Below are 16,857 nucleotides of genomic sequence, written 5' to 3' on the forward strand. Positions count from 1 at the left end.
ATGACGACGGTTGAGGAGCTGTGCGAGAATTTTACAAAAATCGGTTTGATACGCGAGTGCGAGAAGCTGGGTTTGCCAACCAACGGTGGAAAGTGGGAAATTGCGGAAAAGATCATCAACCAGCGGAGTAAGATGGGCTCCAATGGTGAAGACGGTGATGTTCTGGAAGGCGAAAAAGACGATGATCGGTGCCCGGAAGATGATGGTGTTTGTGAGAAAGACGGCTCGCAACACTCCGGTATCGATGAACACGATGACGATGGCAACCCAAGCAATCACGACGAAGATGATGACGAAGATGACGATATCGAGGAAGAGGATGAAGAAGATTCTGATGTAATGTATCGGACAGCAATGAAAGTTTCATCAACTCCCAAAATTTCACGAGATACATCGAAACGACTAAAAGTGTACTCCTTCAGAGACATGGAAGAGAGTATTGAATCCTTTGGTGCCGAGGAAGGAGAAGACGTGCGAATGTGGCTGATGCAACTTAAAAGCGTGTGCAAAGCGGCACGTTGGGATAAAGAACAGCAGCTAATTATGTGCCGTAAGAAACTGACCGGAACGGCAAGACGATTCATGTTTTCCCTTCGGAGTAGTTTCAACAGTTTCGAGAAGTTGGAAAAGGCGCTGATTAAGGAATTCGCTCCACGCATACGGGCAGGCGATGTGCATCGTGCATTGACCAACCGGAAGAAAAGGTCAACCGAGACAATTCGAGACTACATTTACGACATGCAACGGCTGGCGCTTCCGATCGATCTAGATGAGCCAAGCCTGTGTGAGTATATAGTGAGTGGAATTACCGACGATAAGTATTATCAGTCGTCACTATTAGAAGCCCAAACAATCGAACGGCTGAAAAAGAAACTGGCTACCTTCGAAAAGGTAACGAAGACAGCAGAGGACAAGACGAAACGTGAGGAGTTATCATACAAGAAGCAACCTGTTATGAGAAACAGTAAAGTCGCAAGGTTTCCAGTGGTTAGAACTGAAGCGACGACAGCCGCTTCCATTCCAGGAAAGCACTGCTACAATTGCGGCGAGCGCGGGCACCAGGTACAAACGTGTCCCAACAAAGCACAAGGTCCGAAGTGTTTCGCCTGTAGTTCTTTCGGACATCGGGCCACCGAGTGTCCACATAGGAACGTTTCGCGAACAAACATGGTTGTGGACAATACAGGAATGGTCGAGACGATTATCAATTCCACGAAACTCCAAGCTCTGTTCGATAGCGGCAGTCAGCAGAACCTGATTACCAGAACGGGCTACCATAGAATTTGCGAACCTCCGCTTACCCACACTACGATGCAGTTTTGTGGATTTGGTGGGGTAAAAACCAAAGCGATCGGCTGTTTCGCCACGGCCCTGACAATAGACAACACGACCTACAGCGAAGTGAAGTTTTTCTTGGTACCCGATGAAAGTATGCCATACCATCTGGTGTTGGGCAGAGATTGCTTGAACATATTCGAAGTAAAAATCACGTCGTCTGGTATTGAAGTAATTCCGCGAGAGTGTACGAGTGAAGTATTGTTGATTCAATGCGATAATGGTCAAGAGATAGATGCCCCGCTGAAATACGTTGAGAGCATACAGAAGCTTATTGACAATTATTCTCCAACTACGCAAATGAATAGTAAAGTTGAAACGAAAATAATCTTGTATGATGATACACCTGTGCGCTCCTCACCAAGGCGGTTCGCACCAGGTGAAAAGGCGGTATTGGAAAAAACAATGGATGAGTGGTTGGCGGCGGGTATAATAAAAGAAAGTGAGAGTGACTACGCGAGTCCCGTTACGCTTGCGCGAAAGAAGGACGGTACCTTACGAGTATGTGTAGACTACCGTGAGCTAAATCGGAAGATGGTGAAGGATTGCTTTCCCATGAGAAACATTGAGGATCAGATTGATCGGTTGAAATCGGCAAATGTGTTTACTACGCTCGACTTGAAAAATTCGTTTTTTCATGTTCCGGTAGAAACCTCGAGTCAGAGGTACACTGGTTTCGTTACCCACGCGGGACAATATGAGTTTCTTCGAACACCTTTCGGGCTAGCAAATAGTCCAGCGAGTTTCGGCCGATTCGTGGCTGATGTGTTCCGCGATCTGATAAAACACGGAAGTATTCTAGTGTACGTGGATGATCTTATTATTCCTTCTTCCGACGTAGAAACAAACTTACAAACTCTTCGAGAATTATTGAAAGTTGCGGGTGAAAACGGTGTTCAGTTTAACTGGAAAAAATCGCAGTTTTTGAAGACTGAAGTCGAGTATCTTGGGTATGTGATTAGCGGTGGATGTTATCGCATATCGCCAACCAAATTACGATCGGTACAATGTTTCCCGGTACCAAAGAACGTAAGAGAATTGCAACGGTTTTTGGGACTAACTGGATATTTTCGAAAATTTATTGCTGGATATGCGACGATTTCAAAACCTTTGAGCAACTTACTTCAGAAAGATGTTGCATTTGAGTTTGGCGAAGCGCAGCGCATCAGTTTCGACACGTTGAAACGTGTTTTGGTGAGCGATCCTGTGTTGAGGATTTACGACGAAAACTGTGAAACTGAACTGCACACAGATGCTTCCAAATACGGCTACGGAGCTATACTAATGCAAAAGAGTGATGATGATAAGTTCCACCCGGTAGCCTATATGAGTCAGCAGACATCTAACGCAGATCCTACAATCTTCGAGCACGACCGGCTACCGTGTACCGAGAAGGCGACTTGGTGGTCATCAAGCGGACGCAGTTCGGACCAGGCAGGAAGTATGCAGCTGAATACCTTGGTCCGTACAAGGTGACGGATGTTCGACCACACGATCGGTACGATGTGGTGAAGATCAGTGGTGAAGGACCAAAAACGACCTCAACGGCGGCATCACACATGAAACCGTTCCAATTATAATACAGAGGAAGTCCTCCGGGGCGGAAGGACTTGTCAAGGAAAGGCCGTGTGAGGTTGGGATACGGAAAGAGGAAGCGAGAACGCCTATCGAGAGCGAGAGCGAGAGGGAAGCGGTCAGAAATATAAGCGGCGCGCGCTTCCGAAAAGGGGGAGTCGGATTCTAGCACGGAACAGAAGAACATGGAAATAAAGCATTAAGAGAAAAATCGGGTTTTTGTGTCAGCTCTTCAATATTTTATCTTTACATACATTGATTTAATTCGTAATGTAAAGCACAGCATTCGAAATGTGGGGAGAAAGCAGACAAATATACAATTCCGAATCATCAGATTAAACTAGTAATGTAAATTGCGTAGGTTTGGTTAATGGGGTTCAATTTAGGCAAGTTTTCGTGTGCTTCAGCCCTCGAAAGGTTCCTTCTACATGTATCTTCCCAATCAACAAAGTATTCACCTTCTAAAGCAAGTCTTCGCTCTTTATTTTGCTTGTTCCTAGCAAGCAAAAGCTTCAACCTGATAGATACATCTGATTAAAGCATGTTAACAGCGTTGTTCTTTTTTGCGGGATGCGATGGGTGCCGCTACAGAAATCAAATAAAGAATGTTTTGCTTTTTTTCTTTCTGGAAATTGAATCATCGAATACGATACTTGCATGCCGTTCGCAATACCTTTTTTTTCTTCATTTTTCGTTCTCTCTCGCTCTTTATTTTTCTCTCGCTCGTTCTTTAGCTCTCTCTCTCTCTCTCTCTCTCTCTCTCTCTCTCTCTCTATAGCTCTATTTATCTGGAACTTTATTCCTATAGCATCTTTCTTGTTTATCTCATCTGTTAATCCAAGCACTGAAATTTTCTCCGAGAAGTAGTTCAACCGATATAAACATACGGCAAAAGAACGAGAACAGATCGCACGGTGAACCTTCCAAGGAATCGTCCTAAAGCCCCGCCGTGATGGCTCAAGATGGTGGGGAAAACTCGGTGCACAGCTGTCGCTTCTACTTACCGAAAACATTAGTTCCGTTTCAAGTCCATTTGATCTGTTTTGTCCACGCTGTGTTCGTTGGGTCGGTGTTACTCGCCCTGTACATTTCATTTGCCTGCCCAGCAGCCCGCAACACCGCATGAATGAGGCAGAGTTGGTGGAAATCGGGCGGCTATCTTGGGCTCGTGTTGCTTTATAAACTCACGGGACCTCTACCTTATTTGTATTAGTCACTGCCATCGGAACGCCATCGTTGGCGGTGGGAAACTTTTCCGGCGAAGCGTTTCCCAATCAAGCGGAGCTATGAAATATCGATTTCTAATTAACCCAGCGGTCTTTGTCCGAACGAGCTAGTGTAAACATTAAGTGGAACCGACCGCTCACCGTTAGTGTCCGATAGATAGTCCCATTTGCAGCTGGTCGGAACGGGACGATAATGTTGGAGGAACAGCACACAACACTAGATAGCTACAAATCATTTTCGGCCCTGAAGCTGTGGCTCGTGATTCCGTCGGAGCTACTTATGAGCCTAGCGCGATTGGCATAATGTGTGTTTTTGTGTGTGCCGTAGAAGGAGATAATATGGAACCAAACACAGCATGGCTGGTAGAGAAGGATAATCTGATGCTAACACACCGCAGCTGTCATGATGCCGTGACTGCCAGCTTTCCGATCGCATCCCAAATGCAGCTCCCCTGACACTGAACCCGATCTAATTGATAATGATTAGAAATTTTGCGTTCGGATTGCGTTTTTCCTACATAAAAAACAGACTCACTCGACAAAGCGAGATCCCTGTGGAAATCCCTTTTGATGCTCGGCGGCTGCGTGTTGATGAACACCGGTCGCTGACTTAATGGACGAAGTTTAAGCTGCACCTGGGGACCGTTTTCAAAAACCAAACACGAACGCACACACATGGAAAATCGCTGGCAACGCTGATCGTTCGAAACGAATGAATAACTTATCGTTTCTCCTCGACCGTGAACCGTGGAGGCGCCTGGCCTTTCACGCCGGTATGCGTGCGTTTCGATATCGCCTCAAGGTCCCCAAGCAAGCGTACGATGTCCGTGCGCGTTTTCCCCCGCATGGTTATTACTTGCTAACCATCGCAAACAAGCGTGCAACCTATCTGCCGCCCGACGGCGGTGAAACCGATAGCCAGCTCGTGGCGAGCCATAATCATTCGCGGAAGCCTCAGCTGGGCTGGCAAATTGAATCCCCACGGAAACCCCGGTGACCGGTCTGCCAGGCCGATTACTACGCCACACCGAGCTAGTTTACATTCCACCCAACAGCACAGCGTGGGTCCAGCGGGTTCGAAGCGGTGGACTGGCGGAATGTTTAAAATTCCAAGAATTCCTCCTAATCAAAAGGTCGCACCGGTTGAATGGCAAACGCGTGCAAACCGATGTCGCTCACAAGCCAACCCCTCACGGTGGTTTGTCTCCTATTCTGTTCCCCATCTGCGTGCAGTTGGTGCAGGAATGCGAACATGTTTGTCGACCATTTGCTTTCTCGGGGTTTTTGTGAATTTTGTATTTCCGCGATGGGACGTTTGCACATCATTCGTGAGCCGGGAAATGGCAAACAGGTGGCCCTATGCTTCCGTTGGGATGCCACAGACAGCAACCGGAACAGCTTTTGCGGCACGTGTACACTGTGCCATGATCCTATGCCGTGGGGCCAGCGTTAGCATGTGTTCGTGAGCGACACACGGTTTTGTAAAGGTTCCAACAGGCCGGAAACAGCTCATGGCTTAGGCGGTATTTATTTCCTTGCGTTCAAGGGGCATTTCTAAAATGGCTTAAACACACAAATTCATCATCCCATCTCACGTACATCCCGTAATGTGGGTCGTTTGTTACTTTAATAATACGTTGAAATTCATGCCTATTTATAATGATTATTTTCATCCCTTTTTGAAGAGCAAAAAAAAATGAAAACCTCACAGCTGGTTGCATACGCCTTTCCCGGCGATACGTGGATGAAAATCAGATAATTAGTATAACGCAATAACGGGCGCGATTAATGAGCCCCACTCATCCGATTTTGCGCTTGACGATAATGCACCGCTTTAAATCTAGTACCGGGTGAAATTTACGCCATGCCAGTCGTTGAGTTGGCGTTCGAACCATAAAACGGCACAGTAGTGCACCAGCAACATTTCTACCCAATCATCAATACGAACGTTAAGGATAATGCAGGCCACTTCATCTCGTTGCATCATCACTCGAACTCTCTAAGAATCTGCACCCGCACAAAAAGGGCGTACGGGGAACCATTCGCGCCCTTCAGTACGCCTGCAACAAAGTGCACCAAAGCGCGGTAAAACCACGCTGCTGCTGCTGCTGCTACTGCTCATTCTGGCGCGGAACTTTCTGCGTCCGATTCTGCCAAGTAGATGATGCGTTCTCTCCGAGCTCGCCCAATTCGCGATGGACCCTCTCTCTCTCTCTCTCTCTCTCGCTTTTGCTCTCTCACCGATCTCGTCACTGTCGTGGCGCAAATATTCAACGCTGCCAGCGACGACGGATTCAGTTCCAGCTGAACGTTCGCTCGATTCACTCGGACGCGCAAGGAAAACTCCCGTCCTTGGGCCTTTTATGGCGCGGCCTTTCATCTCCAACGGTTTCTCGGCGTTTCGAGTCCTGTGTCCTGTTTGCTGTTCCAACCAACTCGTTCGGTGGTTGAGTTTCACAGTGGACGATCTCCATCGGGCGGCCAAGTGATCTGGGCCCCCCCCCCCCACACTAACAAGATCACCGGACGAGCCTCGTGAACGTGAGCCCATCCGGAACCGAGCTAACGTGAAGCTGCGTGTGTCAACGATTCGCTCATAAGTCAAACAGCACAAGGTGCGAACCCCCCACGGACCGATCCCACAGTGTGAACGCGTTCGCGGAGTGTGTGTGTGTGTGTGTGTGGGTTGATGGGGGGGTGAAAAGATGGGGTGGTGCCAGCGAAGGGTGGCCACCAACCGAGATGATTAGTGGCGCCGCAGTAAGGGAGGGACCCTACGTGTGGTGTGGCGAGTGTGCGAGGTACAAGATCAATAAACAAATAAGACGCAAGACGCAAGCCAGCCGTTTCGGCTCATCATTTGAGCGCGTTTTCAATCGTTCAATCGTTAGCGACTCCCCCACGGCACCCTTTCCGGCGAAAGCCGTCCCTTGGAGTGCGCTTTGGTGATTTAAGTATTTCTCGCTTCACGGCGCCATTCTGTTCGATCGGGTGGACGATCGCCGCGTGTCGATCGCACTCAAACCAAGCAAAACTTCGAGGAGCATTTGTCTGGCAGGGTGCAGCCGGAGGTGTGATAGTGCTTCAACACAGTGCCAAGAGTGCTTCGCCGACATTCTGGGGCCATTTTCATCGTACACCGGGCAAAACCTTCACGCGAGGCTCGCACGCTGGCAACAGGGAGCGTGATAAAGTTTCGAGCACTTTTGGTACGAGCACGAGCAGCACCATCCAGTTGCCCGATTGGCTACAGCGTGTGAAAGCCCAAGCCGTTTGCTGAAAAGTTGAATGAGTTATGGCGCTGGGGAATGTTTCCAGCAGTACCGCGTTAAGCCTGCAGCCTGCCAGCGCGATCTGAGCGAATGAATTCGGTAAGTGTTGGCCATGCAGCAGCAGCAGCAGCAGCTGGGGGCATTTTAATGGAAGTGTAATGCCATTGGATTCATTTAAATCCTTGTTCCTTCGGCGGGCTCCTCGCTTTGCTAATGCTGATTACGATTGGGTGCTGAAAATTATGCAAATAGAAACTAATTTACATTCCGGAGCAATGTACGGAAGGTTAGGCGGATTTGATTGTTCTGTTATTTCCCGCCAAACACAGTGCAATTGGGTGTGATGGGTATTAGAAGTTTTCTAACAACGACAAACCACAATCATAACAACATTTCTAACAACCATTGGTTTAAGCAATGAAAATATAATTGAACAACTTTTTTACTCATTTAATAAACCTTACCAATAATTCTAATTAAAGTTCAATTAGTTAAATTTGTTCATAAACTTATTGATAACTTTTTAAAAACCGCAAAAGTTTTGCACAAGGTAAAAGCAGCATTTTAGAAAATAGAAAAGCATTTTAGAAACTAAAAGATTCCTTTTCTCGCTAGCATTTATCAGGATCATAAAAAAAACACAAAAGGTCACTCCACGAATGTCAAACAGAAATAAATAGGAGTCTCCTACCCTTTATTGGGTTGATTGTAAAATATGCTTGCTCCTCTTTTATTAGCAAAAGAGCTCTTTTCGAATTTTTCACCATTAAGTCCGTGCTGTTCAGGCTTTGCTAAAACCGTTGTTACATTAAGCTCAATTTTCAATCCCCCCCAGTCACCTGCTTCTTTCTACAAGCGACCTGGCTGATTTATGCTGCTGCTTTTCTTCATCAAATGTGCAGGTTTTCAAAAGGCACAGCTGTTACCAGAGATTTAGCCACTCAGCTCCATTAGCCAACCAATGCCGAGACAATGGCTTGTTTTTATCTAGATGCTCCTTAGCATCAGCGCGGGGATTTGGGAGCGATCGCGGCAAAATGATTTATGTTCCACGAAAACTTTGCTCCCAGTTTCTTAACCTCTAGATGCCACCGGTCGGGTGCCTTATCGTTATCAAGGTAAACATCACTTGGCATCAATCTGAGCACGAGGTCCTCGCCTTGTCATACTATGGTAAAGTTTGAGGCCCCATTGCTGGGGAGGGAACAGAACTGGATATTCCCCAGCCTACTGAGCTTTCCCAGCCCCGCGGAATGTTGCTAATTGCCGCGCTTGATCAAAGGCACAGCCATAATTTGATGATCTACATAAATTAAATGACTTGAGCCAGCGTACGCTAGCGCGAGCGCGACGAACAGGCACGTGGTAAAGCTGATTGAAAGTGACTCTAATTAAAAACCATGGAGATGAATAAATTTGTCAGCAAATTTTTGAAAAAGGACACTCGGCTGACGATGAATTCCCTGAACCAGTACACCAGAGGCTCGAGGAATGCAGCACACAGAAACAATCATCAATGGTGTTGCTTGAAAACTACGTTCTTTAGCTGCTAACCTGAAAGACACCAAGGAACTGTTGAGCGAACGAAAAATAAAAACAACACGTTTCCGGCAAGGAATTAGTAAGAAAAATACCTACTATATGGTGTTGTGTGTTTCATAGATATGCAGACGTTTGAATTGCACGTGCGAAAGACAACAAAGCCTTTTTTTGGCCTGTTCAAGCAACAGCGGGGTGAAATAAAATGGAAATTTTTCAACCCTCCCAGCATCCGTGCCGAAGGAACATCTGCTAGTGCGCGTGATTGCTGATCGGTTGGACCAATCGGGCATGGGAGAACGGTTTCCAAGCCCGTGATCACTGTCCATAAAAGCACCCCATGGGTTCCAGCAGCCGGTGGGTCCTTTTCCATTACTTAAAGAATTGTTTTTCGTATTTTTTCCCCCATCGGAAGGGATTTATTTTCCACCCGAAAGCATACGCACCGTCCTGCATAATGGGATCCCTGCTTAGAGGCATTCTGTTTTGATATTTACTTCGTGATTTAGCATCCTTTTCTTTTTTCTCAACACTCGCTCGATCTGTTCCCTTTTTTTCCCTGTCTTAGAAGCGAACGCGTTCTCGAAGAAAATTGATAAAACATTGAACCAACACGTGGCAGAGGTAATGCGCGTGGCGGTGCGTAATAAAGCCATCAGAATTTCAAATAAACGACCCCGTGAGTGCCGTTTCTATGCCAACCACATCACAGGGTCATTTCGCTGACGGCATCAAATGACCGGCGGTGCTTATCTTCCCTCACACCCGGCTTAGCAGCCAGTTACGTCACAAACCAGCTCCGGACGCGATTGGAACCGATGGGCCATGAAAGCGAAAAATTGGAAAGGGCTATGGCGGACGATGGTTTAATTAAGTTTCCCCAACGCCCTCACGATGGCGCCCGGTGCTCTTAATCCCACTCAGGGAGGCGGACGAATTTTGCATTATTACTCGCTTCTGCAAGAGTGCACACATGAAAGCCATGGGCGCAGGTTGCTCTAATCAAATCAAAACGGACGGGAGCGGATACAATGCGAATCGCGAAAAGGGCTAAACCCATTTGAGGTTGATTTATTGAGCATGGTACAGGGTAGATCATCACCAGTGGAGCGTACAAACGGAGGAATGTGAAGCAAATCAAAAGAAGGATGCGAAGACGCACGTCTTAATCTTCACTGCCGTAACGTCCCTTCAAGGTTGTCATGAACATCTTGGGGAAGAATAAAAATCTATTTCACGAACGCAACTCTTCAACGCGCACCTTAACGAACGCACAAAAGAAAGCGATTTAACAATGGCCCACACACACACACAAATACTGCCCCTGTCGGGAACGGGGGAACCTAGAATTATCCACCACGGCCTACCCGAGCAGCGAGAATGGCCGGAAGTGCGTACCGAAAAACTTTCCCGCCATTGTTTGCGGATTGGTTGGCGGGCACACACAGCTACCACCACATCAAACCACCGGAAAAGCCACCCTTCGGTGGGTGCCGAATTCTGTCCCGGGTTGTCCCGGGTGAGCCAAGGGTGCCCTTAAAATTGCAACCCTCAAAGCGTATTTCAAGTCGGCACTATCTCAATGGTTGGAAGGCGTGGGATGCTGGTGGAATAGGAAGGTGCTGACGAGTCCTTGGGATGACAGGAACCAAACCAGGAGCATGCTGGTCTACCGTAAATTGCCGCACAAATTCCGGCTTCATCCCAACAGCTTCATCCCGTCGGTGTCTCCTTGGCACTTTATCCGCACGGCCCAAAAACCGCACGGACGCTCCGAAAGGACCCTAAACCACATCGGTTCCACTACACCCACGCACACGCAACCCCTTTTGCCCGATCGGTTCGCTAGATGGGCAAATAGCAATCACGGCATGTCATGTTCTCATCACCGACTTTGTGACGGTTCTGTCGTCCTGCCGTGGGACTTCATCCGACCACGAAAAGGGACGTGGGAAGAGTGAGTAGCGGCGAAACAAAAAAAAACATATGAAAGGACCATTTGAAACACATGAAAGGCGTGGCCATTATGCGTCCCCGGGAGGACACGGCCCCCAGGACACATTGACGCGTCCGGCCTACGGTACCCGGGTTGGTTCGTTCGGACGCACTTGTTCGCATGTTGTTGCGAGAAGCTGTCTCGTTTACACTATCGTGCTCAAAGGCCACGATGGCCCAGTCGGAGACCATCAATTGTGCGTCATGATCCTGCGGGAGGTGGAAAACACCACGCAGACAGGGTATGCGCGGGTATGTTCGCGTTACGCGAGCATCAAACCATCGCTAATTGCTTCGGTTAATCAAATCAGGTTTCGAATTTTATGCAACCCAATCCACCCAACCTAGGCGCCGGTCTGACCCGTTTTCGTGGCGTTTGGTAGCGCTCTGGCGTTTGCAGACCATGGCCCCTCTCGGGGGGTGGGTGGGTGGGTGTCGTGGCACACGCGGAACAAGGGATAGCCCTTGTTGCGCCCTGGCACCGCACGAATTAGCGGACTAGATGGGTGCTTCAATTAATCATTAAAAAGCGAACCAGCCGCCGTCGGCGACGAAGCTGCGTGACATCATTGGACGGAACGTGATGCCTCGGTTGGTGTTGTGGGCGGGGATGGAGGTGGTGGATGGTGGTGATGATGGCGAGGGATGGTGGGTGTGCTCACGGTTGAAACAACGCCGGCGTCAATCAAGCGATACCCAATACAAGCGTCAATATCAAATTGCGCGTGGCCACGAATGGGAGGAACAACAAAAAAAAGGTTCCACCACCGTCGGTCTCTGTGCGAGTATGCATGCGATTCGAAAGCTATGTTTTAGCTATGGTTTTCTACCCTTTTTTGTCCCTATTTCCACTCTTTCGAGCGCGCGCTCTCTCTCTTTCTCTCGTGCCTGCCCAAAAAAGGACAACCGAGTTCGACCACCGATTCCGAGTCGCCATCGTTCCGTCGGGAGTTCGCTGGAATAACGCACCAAACAAGGGCTGCAAGTGACATTACCGTCATCGCGATAAAGCGCCCGAATGGAGGCAATTTTTCCGATGTAACCCTTATTTCGATCGGCAACGGTCAAAGCAGGCGCATTATCGCCTTAACCGCATCGGTTGGGCAGATTCACGCGATAGGCCAATTAAGGCGCCCGTCGGAGACCGTCCCCTGGGTTTGAAGCTTCGCGAGCCGTAAAGCTTCGCGAGTGTCGATGGGCAGCGTATCCGGGGTGTTTTTTTTTCCTTCAAGGAACTAAAGGGGAGATAAACAAATGCTAGAGGCGTGTATAATTTTACCCAAACCACCTGAACGGTCGTCTGATGCGATGCGAAGTGATTTTTTTTTCGCAACTCGATCGTGGAAATCATTCGCGGGTGATTTAGTTGCTTTAAGTGTGCCCGAAGAGGCGTTGAAACGAGCGTCGGGAAAAGCAAAAGGGTGCAAAATAAACAACATTTTAAGGATCGACAAATTCAACGCAACATTGTAAAGGACGAATCGTAGGCCGAAGAAGCGGCCACTTTTTTATGCTACGGTTGTAGCCTGTAAAGTGATATTTTTTGTTTGACATCCCTCGAATATTTGCTTCCCCCCTGAGGATCCGGTGTTCGAAACGTATCTTCTACGAATCGAATCGATTAAATCTTATAAATAGAAAATGTACCAATTTCCCGAATTACAGGGCACCATTTTTGTTTTATTTCAATGTAAGCTTTCCACCAAAAGATCGAATGTCCTGTTTAACAAATAGCCATTTTAACCGGCGTATTGTTGAATAAAATGATCACACCGCGAAATATGTACGCATCGATTGAATTTCAGAGCGACCGGAGAAACTAAACGTGTGAGGCTCGGGTGGCTTAGTCTGACGGCATTTGCCCTTCTATTTCGAGCGAAATGAACGAGCAGAAGCCAGTGACGTTTGTTTGCTGTGTTACCGTAGTTTTCTAACCATCTCGCACCTAGTTGAGTGACCGCATTCGTCGGTATGACGTTTCGGCTCAAAGTGGCTCCCGGAAAAACCAATTCGCTACACCGAAAATGTTCTCGCCGAGCGGCGTGTAATTTGATAATTCCAATCTATTACTGTCTCCGGCGAATGACTCGGCGTAAGTGCTCCGACGCAGGCCAGGATCGCACCCAAGCTACTTTGTGCGATGGTGGCATCGCGTGTAGGCTTAACATTTTTTATGCCTCTTCATGATCAGGGATTGTACACCGAAGGCACAAGAGAACTCGCATTGTTCCGCTAAGAATACCATCGATGAAGGCTTTGGGATATTTTTTAAGCTTTTTCTTTGTCTTCCTGCCTGTGGTTTGTTATTAATTTCCTCCATCACCAAGGGGCCTATAGAGCGTGTAATTAACAGCTGCTACCTACAACCGACCGAGAAGCCGCTATCCATCATGTTAGTTTATGTTTATCGTGCACAAACGGGCGCGCATCCGTGCGTCATGCTTTGCGGATCGATGGGAAAAGGAAAAGCACCACCGGGAGTCGTTTAGCTCGCCACTGCCACCGATCGCAAACGTCGCGCCATTATTCCTGGGTCGCAACGCCAGCCATCCGGACGCAGCAACATAACGGATGGAAATAACAAATCCATTAGGGACGATAACAAACGGCGTTCCATTTCTTGCACGGGTGGATGTCCACATTTTCCACCGCACGGGTAGACGATCCGGGCCGGTACAAATGCCACCGGAATTGCATAAAGATGCACCGGTTCAGCGAACAAAGCAGCACCGTTGACGAGGCTCCGGCTGCAATGACCGTTTGATTCGCCCAAGATTAATGATGCCCTATTTTGTGCCCTGGGTTTCTCGGAAGTCGGTGGCACTCCGATGGTCCATTGAAAGCTTGGTGCATCATGCCCGGGAATCCTTGCGACCCATGGGCACTCGTGCATCGTTCGATTGATCGGTGAGCTCGCTCTCTTTAGCAGACAAATCGGATAACTTTTGAGGTCCCAAAATTCGATGTCCACAAACCGAACCCGATCCGCTTACAGTCGTCATTGCGTTCGCTTGCGAGATCGACCGTTCGTCCTCACACTAGCATAAGCGACGCATCCCTTTCGTTTTTCTTCTCGCAACAAAAGCCACTAAATCAACCTCCCACCCAGTGTGGGCAGCACACTCCGGCACGACCATGGGGTTTTTCCACAGTTGGTAGATTTTAATGATGTCTGCCTTTTAGCCCGCTCGCCAACAGACCGTTGGTCTTGCCGGATGTCGGACGGTCGCTTGGAAGGTGTGTTCGCGCAGCTTTTGAGCGTACCGGTACCGCAAGCGAGATGAGCCCAGTCTGCAGTGCACCCATGAACATGCCTTTGTAAAACTTTCGCCCAAACCACACTACAACCCTGGGGTGTTTCCGAGGCTCGTTGGTTGGGAAGGAAAAACATGGCCGGAAAACACGACGCCACCATGCGCCCAGGCGGTAGAGACATCACAAGGGTGCGTCCTGGTGATGAGATACCCAAACACGGCCATGGTTTTCATTATCTCGAGCAGGGCTGTTTACATTGTCTAATTAACGACCCGGTTGCACTCGAAGCGCGCGCGACCACTACGGTGCACTATGGCGCATCTCGGCCGAAGCTGCCAAAACGTGTAGTTTCATTAGCCGAAGCATGTCCTAATTTCGCATGCCATCTATTCGGGCTAGGGTGGGCTCGTCGTTTGCCATCTGTGCTGATGCTGTAGCTGGAGCGCAGCGGTGGATGAATCACTTTCTAATTGGAAATAAGACACACCCCAAAGCGCGTGCTTACATCCACCGATTACGCAAACAATGGACAGCAACGGTTTAACGGTGCAATGGTTTTGAACATACTTCCATTAAATACCTGTGGCACTTTTGCTCCCCATGATTCATCTCACCAGGATTTGCGGTGCTAGATGACAGTTATCCGATCGTTCCCGCTGATTATGGGACGCACCCTGTCATGCGGTTCTGCTCGTGACTAGCATACCGAGCACGGTGTAATGAAACTGGACCTTCCTCGAACTTCATTCTGCAGGTAGCGCAAAACTTTGCCCACGAGCCGGTCACTAGCTTCCAGCCAGGCAACCACAATGGCGCTACATTGCATCGAGTATTCGGAACGTTGACGGTGACATTTTCCGATGGTTAAGAGGGCGCTCGAGCAGGGATGTGGAAAATTAGCTCAGCATTAGGTGCCACTGCACGCTTTCCTGCATTTCGCATTCGAAATCGTGCTCCAGTGGATCTGAGCACCACCGCCGCACGTATGGATGGATTTGGGATTTCATTACCGGCGTAATTTCATTATCAAACAATCGATCACGTTGCGATCACTCGGCTATGCTAATGTAAAATGAATTAAATAAGCTCTAATTTCCGCACGCTCGCATGCACGTGTGGGAAAGCTTCTGGCGGTAAATATACGCCCCTCAAATCGGGCCAGGACGAGCACAATCTGTTGCTGTGGCCAGCGCAGCGCAGGCCACCTCGTCCTAGACGTGTTAACGCTCGAATTGTTCGCACGGTTTTCACACGGCACACGGACGCCGCTTAGAGCCTACCTGGAACCGTAAGCACTCGTGAAGCGTTCCTTTCATCCTCGCTGGAACGGCAGCCAGGTGCTACGTTAGCTGGCAAAAATAAGGAGCAAAAGAAAAAAGGGCCAATCAAATTGGACGCACATTTTCAAGAACCGAGCCGGGGCGATGTTGCCGTGAGTTAATTCTTACGCTTCAGGGTGTGGGCTTCGCACGAGCAGCTGCTCGCGGTTTCTCAACCGATAAAGGTAGCTATTTGTGAAAACTCGCCCCCGCATCGGAGACACCGACATCGGGGCCACTCCAAAAGCTCCGTCGCTTGAGAGAACCGATCCGAGAGCACATTTTCCACGGCACGCCATTTCCAGGTGATTAAGTCGCTTGTTCATTGAACCGGCTAGCAATATCCGACCCGGCGACATTCTTGCACCGTTTAACTAAGCGACGTTGCTGGCAGCTCACGTGCTTACGTCTTAAAACGCCGATGAGCGTTCGCTGGTACGGTTTTGGGAAATGCTCACCCTCCCCTAATCCAAAAGGGTTTCGTTGGATACGCAAATTTATCTATTACTTGAGAGAAAAATCTAAAGTGTCCCGCTGGTCGTGACATGTGAGCAAGCCGTGCGGCCCAGCTGGGCGTGTAAGTTGGGCAAATGGAACGCAATCAGGAGCTAGCGTGAGAGAAAAAGTAATATATAACCTCGCCGAAGCTGGAAAAAAGTTTCGCGACAGCTCAATTCGATTTAGCGCCCTGCCCATAAATGCCTATACCGGATGTTTTCGGAGCACCACGGGCGGTGGTTCGGCGATGAAACGTTCTTTTTGCAAGCTCCGGGTCGGTTTGAACAATTCACTGGCTTTTCACGGTTGAACCTCGCGGGAGTGGGGGCAAAAAAAAAACGAAAAAGAAACATACATACGAGCAGGCTTATTGTGAAAAGTTTCACACGAAATTAGTTCGTGATTGAGTTTCCAACGAGGCCACGGAATCCGTTCCTTGTACCCGGGCCGGTATTGAGTTGGCATCCACTTTGAGCCTTTGGGTATCGATGAGGAAGCGTGTTTACCTATTTTGCATTCGATAAGCATTCGCGTCAGCATTCCGCCAGCTGAATAATGCGCCCTCAACACAAGCCGCTGCCGTTTCTGCGTGGGTTGGGGGCGTTTTCCGAGCGGAAATGAGAAAACCATTCGATTGGTTGCACAATTTCTGCGTTCCGGCCCATCCGATGCGATGGGGTAGGCGAAAGCGAAATTGCACAACTATCTCGGGATGGCTAGGAATTCCGTTATCAGTAGGGATTGCAGTGCCGGTTCTCCCTAAGGATGCTCACGGAACCCGGTAGCTAGCGTAGGGGCTGTAATCCATCATGTACCGCAACCAAGCAGTGCATACTAAAATCT

The 16,857-nt window shown here is 48.7% G+C and overlaps 1 protein-coding gene across 1 annotated transcript in view; it reads left to right on the forward strand.

Moving 5' to 3' along the window:
- Positions 1–16,857, forward strand: part of LOC128722861 (uncharacterized) — a 17,897-nt gene continuing 1,040 nt past the window's right edge. The window contains exon 1 of the mRNA XM_053816547.1: positions 1–2,285. Coding sequence (XP_053672522.1) covers positions 1–2,285 — 2,285 coding nt within the window. The remainder of the gene's footprint in view (positions 2,286–16,857) is intronic.

The sequence above is a fragment of the Anopheles nili genome, chromosome 2, assembly GCF_943737925.1.
Source record: "Anopheles nili chromosome 2, idAnoNiliSN_F5_01, whole genome shotgun sequence".
Classification (NCBI taxonomy): Eukaryota; Metazoa; Arthropoda; class Insecta; order Diptera; family Culicidae; genus Anopheles; species Anopheles nili.